Source organism: Pan paniscus, chromosome 3, assembly GCF_029289425.2.
Source record: "Pan paniscus chromosome 3, NHGRI_mPanPan1-v2.0_pri, whole genome shotgun sequence".
Taxonomy (NCBI): Eukaryota; Metazoa; Chordata; class Mammalia; order Primates; family Hominidae; genus Pan; species Pan paniscus.
Genome location: NC_073252.2, coordinates 99,144,863 through 99,158,825, shown reverse-complemented (window position 1 = coordinate 99,158,825; position 13,963 = coordinate 99,144,863). Strand labels below are relative to the sequence as shown.

Here is a 13,963-nt window from a genome sequence, read left to right as displayed (position 1 = left end):
ATATAAATGAAACAAGACAGAGATGGTCTTTAACCTAGTGTGCTTAATAATCTGGTAGTATGATAGACATTAAATAAATAATTCCACCAATGATTATTTATATGTATTTGGAAAAAGCAACAAAGAAAAGAGTGGTGTGATATGAGAGTGAAAATTAGTCTATGGGGACTAATTGGGGAAGTGACATTTAAGCAATCAGTGAGAGTAAAATCTCTCTGGATTGAGAAATAGAGTGGCAGATGTGAACATTGGCTTAAACAACTCAGTTTGGCCAAAAATTGTAATGAACCGCTGGGAAATTGTATTTTATACCTTGATGTAAACACTTGAATTCATTTTCTCTGTAGAGGTACACCTGTGCTTCAAAAGAATCTAAAGTAAACGACAGTAGGTTTCCATGTGGTACAAGTTCTTTGTAGTTCAGATGAGTTGTTGGATGGACGGGTGATTAGATGAGTGGTTAGATATATGATATATATGTAGAGAAATATAAACATATATACCAGGGGTATGTAACTTAGTTCCAGTACACACTACTGACAGTAAAATTAAGGAAATTTGTTAAATGAAAATTATTTTGGATTTGAGAGGAAAGTCTAATGGCAACGAAACTAATTTAGTAATCAAGACCAAACATTTAAATGATAACCAAGAAAGAAACCAATTCAATATTAAAGTAGTTAAGGAAGAGAGAGGTAGAAAATTGCTTTTATAAGATGCACATGGAAAGCATCTGATGTGGTTTTGCTGTGTCCCCACCCAGATTTCACCTTGAATTGTAATAATCCCCACCTGTCAAGGGCAGGGCCAGGTGGAGATAATTGAATCATGGAAGTGGTTTCCCCCATACTGTTCTCATAGTAGTGAGTAAGTCTCACAAGATCTGATGGTTTTATAAATGGGAGTTCCCCTGCGCAAGCTCTCTTGCCTGTCACCATATAAGACATGCCTTTGCTTCTCCTTTGACTTCCACCATGATTGTGAGGCCTCCCTAGCCATGTGGAGCTGTGAGTCCATTAAACATCTTTCCTTTAAAAATTACCCAGTCTCAGGTATGTCTTTATTAGCAGTGTAAGAACAGACTACTACAGCATCATTTGCTAAAATTCTGAGATGCAAAAGTCTATCCTTTTTGATAGGGAAAAATATGATGTTTTGGACTTATAAATTAGCAACTTGATATAATTGCTGATAAAAAGCATTTTACTCTTGATGTTTTCCATATCCTCATATATTTTCCAATCAAAAAGGAGTCATAGGCTTCAAGAAGATACCATTTATAAATAAAAAGAGAATTTCTGGCTTGGCAGGAAGATACCATTGTAAGAGAGAATGGAATTGCTGCTGTAATGAACCAACATAAGAATTTTGTTGGCAGTCATGATGTGAACAGAAAGGAGCAGATGTAACATATCCGATGCCAGCTTGACTTGGTCTCCTGACTTCTGGCGGGAACCCTCAGTGACACTGCCTACATAGTGTGGTATGGCCAGACCTCAGAAGCTCATTCCATACTATACCACAATTTTTTTCCACTAGGAGGTTGTTTTATCATTCAGGAATATTTTTCACAAACTTATAGATATCCGCTACCCCTGTGGTTCACAAGCCAAATTCAGAATCAACTAGCTCAGATCTTTCTGAGAGGGAGATGAGGGGTCTCCGAAAGGAAAGTGGAATCTATACCCAGGCGTCTCCAAGTAGCATATCTGTCTCCACCACAGCACATCAAAGAGCTCACTCCCCTACAAAGTTGAACCATATTTTGCAGCAAAGATCCATTTCTACGAGCCTGAGGCTTGTCTTAAGCATGGACATAACTTTTAGTATTGACTTTTAAAGCACTTTTTTTGTATCCTTACAACCACAGGTTAAATATGATCACTGGTTGCTTTAAAAGTTGGATAAAATTAATCCAGAGACTTTGCCCCGTAACAACAGTTTTCCCAGCATATGCTTTTTCCCTGCCATCATCTCAAACCTGAAGATCCTCTTAATGGGTCCTGAGCACTTGTTTGCCCCAGATCACTTACTGCAGTATAAAAAATGTAAACATACAGTCAGGGCAGTATATTTGGTACTTTCTAGTAATTGTAGGCCAAGGTTGTTTTACTTTTTTATTTTTGTTTTTTGACTAAAGTAAAACAATAAGACATCCCCCCAACCCCTAATTCATTCCTTCATTTATTTGATAAAGATTCTTAAAGCCATATGGGTATGATAGAATCATACACACTAGAAGATAATTTATTCTTAATGATTATTAAGCCTAAGAGAGTTCACTGAGAAATGTTATGAAATACAATAATTTATATGAAGGAATAAAGTAGAAATTACAAACAAAACCTCTTAGTATTCTTTTATTATCAGTATGAGGTGGTACATAGGCCGTGTGCATCCCAGCACTTTGAGAGGCTGAGGCGGGCAGATCATGAGGTCAGAAGTTCGAGACCAGCCTGGCCAATATGGTGAAACCCCGTCTGTACTAAACATACAAAAATTAGCCGGGTGTGGTGGCCCGCACCTGTAGTCCCAACTATTCGGGAGGCAGAGGAGGAAGAATCGCTTGAACCCGGGAGGCCGAGGTTGCAGTGAGCTGAGATCACGCCATTGCACTCCAGCCTGGGCAACAGAGTGAGACTCCATCTAAAAAAAAAAAAAAATGTATGTAAGTGTGTATATACACTATATATATATACACACACACACACATATATATATATATGGTGGTAGAAAAGAAATTTATGTAAACATTTAAGGCTGAAGAGAACCCAAGGGTAGGAAGTTTTGATTGGCTTTTAGAAAAATCACCCTCTGAGATGAATGATTAAAATTCACTGCAGAGAGGTTTCAACAGAATGTCTCCTCTCATTGCATTTTATATCCAAGATTCAATATGTGTAATTAATCCAACTGTAATATTAATTTCATTTACCATTGTCATTATCATTGTCACCTTGAGTGATATAGCTTTATATATATATATATATATATATATATATATATATATATATATAAAATTTTTTTTTTTTTTTGAGAAGGAGTCTCACTCTGTCCCCCAGGCTAGAGTGCAGTGGCTCAATCTCGGCTCACTGCAAGCTCTGCCTTCTGGGTTCACACCATTCTCCTGCCTCAGCCTCCGGAGTAGCTGGGATTACAGGCACCCACCACCACGCCTGGCTAATTTTTTGTATTTTTAGTAGAGACGGGGTTTCACTATGTTAGCCATATTTTTTAAAGTCTTCAGTTGGTTATATATTTAGCAAATATAAATATTTCCCTTCAGTTGTGATAGCATACTATACTTATGCTGTTCACTTTGTTCCTATAAATAGCATATAATAATAACTAACATTTTTGAGCACTTATTATGTGCCAGACACTGCTCAGAGTTTATGTGTATAAATGCATTTACTCTTTCAACAACCCTATGAATTACTGTATAATCTTGATATTATTGATGAAAATCTAGGGCACAAAGGAACTGCATATTTTTCCCAAGGTTGACACAAGCTGATACCAGAAAGCACTGAGATTGAAACTCAGCTGACTGACTGCAGAGCCCACATGACCACATATTAACCTCTGTCTGTACTCTTCTGCCTTAGCTTTGTTGTGTGAAATATTTGTGAACGATCCACTAATCCACTCTTCACCTCATGGTTCCATTATGTTTAGGTGACTCTAACCATTCTTCAATAAGAAAAGAAAGCTTTTGAAATGAAGAGTCATTTGTTATCACTTTAAAATTACCTGAGTGTTATGCATCCAAATACATGCATTATTAAAAGAATGAAGTTAGAATACCTTGTACATTTTTCTAAAATAAATAATTCATTTCTCCCTTTAAAATGTATTCCCTAAAGCACTTTTGCTTTTGTTTATTCAGCTCCACTGTGAAAGTGTCATTGCTGGAGACCACTTTGTAAATAGGTTAGTTTTAATCCAGTAGTCACTTGCTCACATTTAAACATTTAATTAATGGAAGGGATGGTAAAATATAAACTATCCCATTAAAATTCAATATTGAAAGATTCCTTGTACTATATATTTTAATTGAATGAATCTACACATAATCTCTGTATCTTTGTGCCAACAGATGACCTTCTTGATTTCTTAAAAATCACTACTCTCTAATTGTAAATTTAGTTAAGTAGTTGTGAAACCTCAACAAAGTTAAGACACAGTGTGTGAGGTAATTCTTGCTTTTCACAAAGCTTTGCCTATAGAATTACAGGATTTCAGATGTCAGAGTTAGGGGAGACCTTACCAGGGAACAAAGGAGGAGTCAATGCTGAATCCTCCATACAGATTCATTGCCAAGTGCTCTTCTGCCACCAGCTGAAAAGGGTCAATCAAAAAATCCATCTTAAAGTATTGAATTCCATTGTCTGATAGCCCTGATAGTTGATTCTTCGGTTGAACTAAAACCTACTTATCTAGAAATCTCATTCTCTATAAAGCATTCAACAAGAGAAAAACAGTAACAATCTGAGGAATGTTAAAAACTTGAATTAATGGGTTGTCACTTGCTATTCATTATCTAGGAATTCTAGACCTGCAAGAGACTCTTAGACTTTACTCTTACAGTGTAAAAAGTCTGTCATAACATTATTTCCATGGAAAACAATGTTGATATGAAGTGTAGGAACTTTAACTCAGTGCCAAGGATATCTTGGAGATAACCTAGAATCATTGCAAGCTATAGCTCAAGGCCTGATACAAAGTCCAAGCTTGAAGTTGAAAAGGGTCTTCTACAAATGTGTAGTGATAACACGAGTTTCAAAATACCTCCCACCAGAGTACAGTTACCCTTATTAGGCTTTTGGAGCTGCACTGAATGAGAGCAAGGTGAAGGCACAGTGTTTGCTATGCCCGTGCCATCTCCAATAGCTTAAAGCTTCAGCTAAGACTCTCTCTCTCTGTTTTTAGTCTAGATTTGTGTAAGCCTCACTTTAGCATTATTATAATATAGATTAGAACATAAATGAATTCACTAGCTGAAACTGTTAAGGAACTGATAATTGCCAATGATTCTTCCTTATTAACAAAAAAAAATTTGCTAGAAGAAATTCAAATACTCTATGCAAAATTGTAATGTTAGAAATGATTCACAATGTTTAACTGGACTTGAGCTACATACAAAGATCAATTATCAGCCCCAAATTCCCTGGATCCTAGTATGTAGGTATAACACATTAGGTGGGAATTATAAAATGGCAAACTATTTAAAATAGATAGCCATGCCTGCCTTGAGGAATTTGAAACAGACTTATAATACATTTCTCAGGGACAAAATATTTCATCTGATTATTATGCATATTAATCATATGTATTATTTTTTTCCCTGGCCCATTCTCAGCAATTGGATTATTTCATCTTTATACTTTAAAAATGAGAGGGCAGATATTATTCCTATTTTATAAGTTTGGAAGGTAAAGACTAAATAAGGAGAAATATTTGCCCAAGTTCATGCAGTTGCCATGTGACAGAACTAGTATCCTTTCCACTGTTCTTTAATTTACATGCTCTTACAATTTTAAAACAGTTTAGCCTTTGAGGTGACACATTGCCTTTTACCTAAATTGCTGTATGTTTCCCTCAGATTTCTGTTTATATTTTGTTAGTTATGTTTTTAGTATCCTGATTAGTTATATGCTTTGTGTTTCTTTCCTCTCCTTTTCCCTCTTCTCCCATTTTCTATTTTCATTCCTTAGGTTTTTTCTTCAAACAACACAATTAAGCATCAACCATATGCCAGATATAGTACATAACACTATAAAAAAAGGGATCTGTGCCTCCCTCATTCCTTCTATTGTCTTCTTCCCACTTACTTTACCCAAAATTCTATATATGAATAATAACCTAGTTAAGAATTTGCTAACCCTATATCAAGAATGGAAACACATCCAGAATTGACCCTGGAGCAACACAGAAGTTAGGGGTGACAACCCCCACTGCAATCAGAAATCCACATATAACTTTTGATTCACCAAAAACTTAACTACTAATAGCCTACTGTTGCCCAGAGCCTTCCTGATAACATAAACAGTCAATTAACACATATTTTGTATGTTATGTGTGTTATATTCTGTATTCTTATAGTATATAATACACAAAACCTAGAGGAAAAAATGTCCTGAAGGAAATCATAAGCAAGAGAAAATATATTTACTATTCATTAAGTGGATGTGGATTATCATAAAAGTTTTCATCCTCGTCATCTTCATGTTGAGCAGGCTGAGGAGAAGGAAGAGGAAGAGGGGTTGGTCTTGCTGTCTCAAGGGTGGCAAAAGCAGAAGAAAATCTGCATATAAGTGGACCCATGCAGTTCAAAACTGCATTGTTCAGTGCTCAACAGTACACACACATGCACACATGCACATAGTCATAAGATTACCTCATATTGTTTCACAGAAATATCTATTGCCATCTCTGCCCTTCATGTAGGTAAGATAATATGAGTATTTTATTTAGGAGACTTGTAACAAAGTTTGAAAATGTGTTGTAGGTACTATGAAGGATGCATGTACAAGTTATATAAAGTATATAGAGGTTGAGAATGTATTTCCATTTCCACCTAGTGAGTAAGAGGAGTGGGGCAAGGGCTAGAATGGACATAAAGTGATTATATATAGTAACATACATCTGTGTCCTTGATACACACAAAATAATTCTCATAGCTTCAAGTAAGTCATATATACCTACTATTTGTATCCACTAATAACAAAATATTTCAGATTGGCTGAAATTTAGTCATTATGAGTCAGGCATGGTGGTGTGTGCCTGTAGTCCCAGCTACTTGGGAGGCTAAAGCAGGAGGATCACTTGAGCCCAGGAGTTCGAAACTGCAGTTAGCTATGATTGTGCCATTGCATTCCAGCCTGAGCAACAGAGCAAGACCCCATCTCTTGAAAAATAAAGAAAGAAAAATTTCGTCATTTACTGAAAATTTGCCTGTGAAAGACCCTATATTAGGTACTGGATGAAACAATATAAACATTAACTTTCCCATACTGAAGAATATCATGGTCAAATTACCTAAAAATTTAAGGCTTGAAGTCTATCTTCATAAGTGACTTGAACACATAACTTTCACTTAAGCTTATGATCTAGAGAGTAAAAGTTATGAATACAGTCCTTGCTCACCAAATACTGTCACCATCATGAATTAGTACATTTCCCTTTAAGTTATTAATAATATTAAAATAATCTTTTTAAGACAGAATTCATCCAGCAAGAACTAGGACATTGAAGGGGAAAAAAAGGAGGTGGAAGTTAGAAGTCAGATTTTAAAATGGAAGGAATTGTAGAGACTGTGTTCATGAATGCTATAATATATACTACGGAAAAGTATGCATATATGTGAATATGCATATATACATATTCACACAATCTTAAATGAAAATTGTACCCCCAAAAAATAATCTTTATGAGAAAATACAGATTTTTGAAAACTAAGTAGCATGGCTCCCAGAATTTAAAAAAACCCCTGCATGCAGCATACCAGCATAATCTTCAAATGCTGCCATAGAACATTATGAGTTGCATGGGTCCTGCTTCAGGAATTCTATCCACCAAGGCATTATGCCTCCTTTCGTGATGGTAGGACTTTGCCAAAAGAACACACTGATGCTAGTTTTTCTGCTAGGGCATCTGCGGGTGGAAGAATTGGAAGGAAAAAACATCCTGGGTCTATTATGCAATTTATTTGTGCTTTTGCTATTTCTGGATGGATTATGATTCTGGAATGCCCCCATTTGGTTTCTTCTCATCTTTGTTTCTTTTCTCTCCCTCTTTCCCATCTTCTGAAGGTGGAAGAGGATGGTCAGTTAGAGATAAGGAGATGAAAGACACTAGCAAAAGGGTGAGAACAGGAATAAAATGCAAGTCATTTTTCATTCTTTTGACCTCTTCTCCCCTGTCTTAAAATCAGGACTAGTGGTGTGAAGAATGCCTGAAGTATGTTGGAATCATTACAGTTACAGGTTTTTCAGAAAAAGAACTTTGTATTCCTCTGGACACCCACTTGAAAAGTGCTTAGTCCATGTGTGGTTTGGTAAACTGGTTAATACCACTTGTTAGCAATAATTTTGATAGCTGGTCTTTAATTAGAAGCTTTTATTATTATTATTATTATTATTCTTTAAGTTTTAGGGTACATGTGCACAACGTGCAGGTTTGTTACATGTGTATACATGTGCCATGTTGCTGTGCTGCACCCATTAACTCGTCATTTAGCATTAGGTATATCACCTAATGCTATCCCTCCACCTCCCCCCACCCCACAACAGGCCCCGGTGTGTGTTGAAGCTTTCTTTTGATCTTTCTACTCTTGTCATTCATTGCTTTGTCTCTAGTTTCCCTGGGTGATGGAAATTGTAGAGAGCATGTTGCGAAATGTTTTCATGTTCTTATGAAATACTAGTGTTTTTTTTTTTGTCTCATCAAAATTTCAAATTAAAGTAAGAAAGACCCCCTGTTTTACAGATTTGGATATGGTCAGGCAACTTAGTACATGGCTTGGTAGACAGAGCAGTGGATTAAGATAGAGATTCTATTCTTTGGACTTCACTATGTACAGGGAACCAGTTGTGTTATTAGAAATAATCGAGGTTCAGTCCGCCTTCCCCATTCACCAAGTAGGAGCAGGCCCTTGATTACTAATTTTACATCTTTTACAGCATGTCTTTGAACACAGGATTCTACAGGTACTATAAAAATGAGTGGATTGTCTTTAAGACAGTAATTTTGACATCAGAAAAAGGACTGGCAGTCAGTCTTCCAGATTCGTGGGATTAGTATTCTTTTCATTATACCAAATTTCCTTCCAGCTGTTCTTCATACCTGCAAGTACAACAGAAGAGCATTTATTTCTGTGGTGTCTGGTGTGCTCTGAATGATGGTTAATAATGTCAGGCCTGCATGTATGTCACAGTCTCTCTGTTACAATTGTTAGGTGACAAGAGGTCATGTGGAATTGCCAGTAGAAAAAGGAGCTCCTTGGTAGTAGACTTTTGTTCTTTTTTTCTCTGTTTCTCAGACAAGGTCTCAGGAGGTGGTCTTGAGTGATTATTGAAGTACAACTATTTGTATTATTTATATTGTACTGGAGATAAACGTCTTTCAAGTACTTCAGAGAAGAGTGCACTGTTAGGGCTCCAGTTGGGTTTTGTAATCCCAATGACAGTCGGAGGCAGGTGGCAGGGGCGGAGGATGTGGGAGGTGGAAGATGAAACGTTAACTGTGAATTTCGTGACTGCAGATATTTTGGACTGTTTTAGTTTTTTTTTTTCTCATGTATTTCTGTGTTATATATTTATTTTACAAAAATATCAGAATTTTGAGTAACTTACTAATGTAAGGTTATTCAAAAAGTATTTTTGCATAAATGTGTTGCTGAAGAAAAAAGAATACATATTGTTGTAGTTTCATTTTTTAATTTTAGGATTTTTTGAGCTAGAGAAAAATAAATTCTATTTATAACCTATAGAACTACTGAGAATATTATTTTTTGCATTAGTGATGAGGCCTTTCATTGTTAACAGTGAAGTTTGTTAACATCATTCAGATCTGGAAGAAACTTTATAAATTATCTATAAACCCACGTAGTTAGGTAACTGAGACTTAAAGATGTTAAGTACCTTAGTCTGGTGAATAATTAGTGACAGATTCCATCTTGTAGTCTGGCCTCCTGGCTTTCCAGTCCAGTGCTCTTCTTTAAAGAGATTAAACATGGAAGGAGAAAGAATGTGTGTCCAAAACTTGATAGACACTGAATGATTTATACTATTAGGATGAGTATATTATGATGTACTAGAAGGATCAGAGACTTTAGACTCAGGCCAAAAGTGAGATTTACCTCTTTCTAAGTGTGACTGTGGGCAGATAACCTCTCTGTTTGCTTATTTTCAAAATATAAATGATAAGAACCACTTTTGAGGAATATTGTGAAGATTTGTAATTATGTTTGTAAAGGGCCACACATAATTCCTGGCATATATCAGATACTCAGTAAATAAATGAAAATAAAATCTGAAAACAATATTTGCTTTATCAGTAGGTACTCAAGTAAATTGTATTGAGCCAAGGTCAAATGAACTTTTATCTCACAAACTGCAAAACAGAACTTCTGTTTTATCTATTGGATGAGACTTACCCTTGCTTGTAAATTGCATCCTGTTTCACTCAAACGTGTATTTTGGCAAAAGCTAAAACCTCTTTAATTATGAAATCCATATTCAAAGTTAAATTATTATAACAGCTAGGACTAGAATTCAAACATTTATAATTTATGAGAGACAGCAGGGAATGAAAGAAAGGGAATGAATTTGGTGTCAGAAAAAGCTGAGTTTAAATAATGAGTGAGATCTGTCAGTTACTGGTTGCATGATCTTGAGCAAGTTTCTCCATTTCTCAACCACAATTCCTTTGGAACATAAGGGCAGTCACACCTGCTTCTCAGATTTGTTGTGCGGATTATTATATAAAGCCTGTCTCTTTCCTCCAGGGCACTGTTAATTATAATATTTACTTTCCTTCCTCCTGCTATACCACAACCTAAGGTTAATAAAAAGTGGGGGAACTTAGAGGAGAAATTACTCTTCAAAAAGACAATTTAGAGCCTTAAAGATTCATCGGAAGATATGAGGATGCATTTCTGCTGTGAACATTCAGTGTTCTGAAATAGTAAAAACCTTTTACATGGAGCTAGAACTCTGGTAGCACTTAGCAAAGATGGGAAATACTTCACCTTTTTCATACTGAAGATCAAAAGTGTTGATATGATAGTTTGCCTTGATTTTTTTATTTTGCATGTTTTTAGCATCATGTAAATGTATCCTAATGGCATAAATGATAAAGCAACGTAAAAGGGAATGGGTTTACAGAAATATATGCAGGAATTAGTATTCCGCAGGAAGAAGAGGATAACTACCTTCATATCAGTATTGCCTACACTATCTACATTTCTTGTCCCCAGAGTGTCTGTGATTATATGTTCCCTGGAACCATGTTGGTCAGCCAGAAATAGCAATTCAAAGCAAAGGCCTTACCATTCACAAGTACAAGTTTAGTTAAATGCAGGCTGCTAAAAACATCAACATATTGTTAGGCTACAATATGATATATATAGTATCCACACCACAGAAAATGATATATTCTCCCCATACTCTGCACTGTTCAAACCAACCTAGATGATTATATTACTTCTGGGCCACATTTTAACAGAGACATTGCCAATCTGGCATGCATTCAGAATAGGTTGAGCAGGATGAGCTAAAGCATCAAGAAGCCATGTCATATTAAAGAGGGCGAAAGGGGATAAAAATAATTTGCTTGAAAAAGATTGTAAGACAGATACCAAGATGTGTCTCCAGCTCCTGAGCATCCATTCTGAGTAAAAACAAAAAAGTAAAGAAATGATTACTTTTTCTGTATTTTCAACCCCATAACATAAGCAAGAAAAGATCATATGATATCATATAAAATCTGTTGGTTACTGTCTTCTAATGTAATACAAATTATGCCCTGAATAGATAATAAAAATGAAATCTTGCCAAAGCCTAAGAAGGTATGCTTGAGTATCATATTTAATATTTAAAAGGCTGTCATTCAGAAGCAGAATGACATTAAATATTAAATATGAAATGCATAGCAAAACCATGATCAGTGACTGGTAAAGGCAGGTTTAAATGCAACCTGAGAATTTCCTGCAACTTCAAATTGTCTATCCATAGAATAAGTGACCTCATTAAAACAGGTGACTTTTCCTTTATTGAAAGTACTCACAGAGACATGAAGCATGCAGATTTGTCTTCCTGAGTCATGGATGGACATCTTTTTCAGAAATCAAGGATAGAGTCAGATAGAAGCACATTATTTTATGTGGGATTCAATCCAAACATTTTATTTTATTAAGTCAAGAAAGCAATCTACTATAGGGTAACTATAGTTAACGATAATAGATTATAATTTCAAATAGCTGGAAGGAGAATATTGAATGTTCCAAATACAAATAAATGATAAATGTTTGATATGGTATTTAATGTATAGCTAATTACCCTGATCTGATTACTGTGCATTATATGTATCAAAACATCACTATGCACCCCATAATTATGTACAATTATTATATTAATTTAAAAAATAAAGTAAACAAAAAATAAAGCAATCTAACTTAAAGTATTTTGTACAACTATTGGGAGTTCTATTGGATGAAGTTTTACTTTTTAAAAATAAATTCATTCAAATATTTGAGGAGATTATTATGTCAAACTTAGCTGTGCCACTTTTATTAGTGTCATCAGATATCAAATTTTAAGACTAAAGTATTCTTGGCTGAAAGGGGAGCTTGAATCAGTTCCTGACAGACATCGGATTAACTATTTTGTGTAAATATTTTCCAATTTGTTATACAATTGCATATTAATTATTCATATATTGTGCAGTTATATATTACCCTGAGTAAGGTTTAAGTCCATAAGTTGTATAAGCATTCTGGGATGCCTAAGGTGTGAGCCTGGATGTTTTGGAACTTCAGTCAAATGGTTGAATTTTCTTGATGAGCTAAAGCCATACATAGAAGCAGAAATATGTTCTGTGTTTCTAACATCCTCTTTTGGTTATTTTTAGCTGCAGTATTGAAGTATGAGAACAATGTTATGAATATCAGGCAATTCAACTGTTCTCCTCATCCATACTGGCTTCCAAATTTCATGGATGTTTTTACTTGGTCCCTTCCATTTGTTGGGGAAAAAGGTATGTTGTGGAATCCTGAGATGTTCTTCTTAAAATAGTTTAGGAAGGAAGGAAAGGAGATTAAACACTCAGAAAGAGAAGAACTTTGGCCCAGCCAATAAAATTCACAAGTTGTACAATGAAAGATGTGATTTGGAAGTGGCAGTGTGTCACTCTGTATCCTATTAACAGGATACAATTGGTGAATGAGGGGGAAGCAAAAAAAAAAACAAAACACAGGAATATTTAAGAAATTTTTACAATCTTATTAGAATAATATAACGCTTTAAAAAATAATGGAAATACAGGTTTACCTGGTTTCAAGTAATGTCTACCCTTTTTCCTTACCCCTTTGTACTATAATCCCAAAGGACTATTTAATTTTATAAATTATCTGCCAAATTAAAAGATTAGGATAGCCATGCTCTCCTTACATTTCTGATGTTAATAAATTATTGTACGATACTGCTTAATGGCTACAATATTTTGAAGAACAACATGTACAACACCAAAGTAGTTCATCAATAATGTAGGCATTAGCGCATTATAAGGTACAGAACAGGAGACAAATTTACATTTTAGAAAGTTATTTGTTAACTTTCTTCCTGCCTTCCTTCTTTCCCCCTTTGTTTTGCTTTCATATGTTGACTTAAACCCCAACAAAAATTTTGGGGAAATGCCTGCACCAATTGTTTTTCATTCAGGAGGCCTAACAGTGATACACGGATTGATTCTCATGTATCTTCTCATACTTTCCATGAGAAGGTGAATGGGCATTGTAAGAAAAATAAATGTTCCCATACGTATCAGAGTAATGATGTTCTATGAGGAGTATCAGAGAAAATCTAAATATTTTTCTGAAACCCTAATTGTTGTTTTCCCTTTAAATGCCCTAAAATGATTAAACCAGTCAAGTTATGAGTTGTTGGCAAAGAAGCCTTCCCTTTGAATATCGAAATAATCAAAAGTAAATTTTTAATAGTCTCTGATAAATATTCCCAATACTACTCCATATTGCAACTTTCTTGCACTGATCAAATTGGAGTAGTGTCATCTGTTGGCTTCGCTGGAAACAGAAGCAGTGTGGATGCTGACAACTATGGGGCACCTTTTGAACATCCTTTATTTGGGTTGTTTCTATTAATTATTAAAATTTGGGACATTTATTAGAAATTAACATATTAATCTATTGGTACACAAAATCCAGTTTTGATAATTAAACTGA

General features: G+C 35.1%; 1 protein-coding gene across 2 annotated transcripts in view; it reads left to right on the top strand.

Moving 5' to 3' along the window:
• The window catches only part of PPP3CA (protein phosphatase 3 catalytic subunit alpha), a 323,280-nt gene that overhangs the window by 270,822 nt on the left and 38,495 nt on the right, over window positions 1-13,963 (top strand). For both annotated transcript variants that reach the window (XM_003829946.6, XM_003829947.6), the window contains exon 9: window positions 12,634-12,759. In XM_003829946.6, the coding sequence (XP_003829994.1) occupies window positions 12,634-12,759 (126 nt within the window). The remainder of the gene's footprint in view (window positions 1-12,633; window positions 12,760-13,963) is intronic.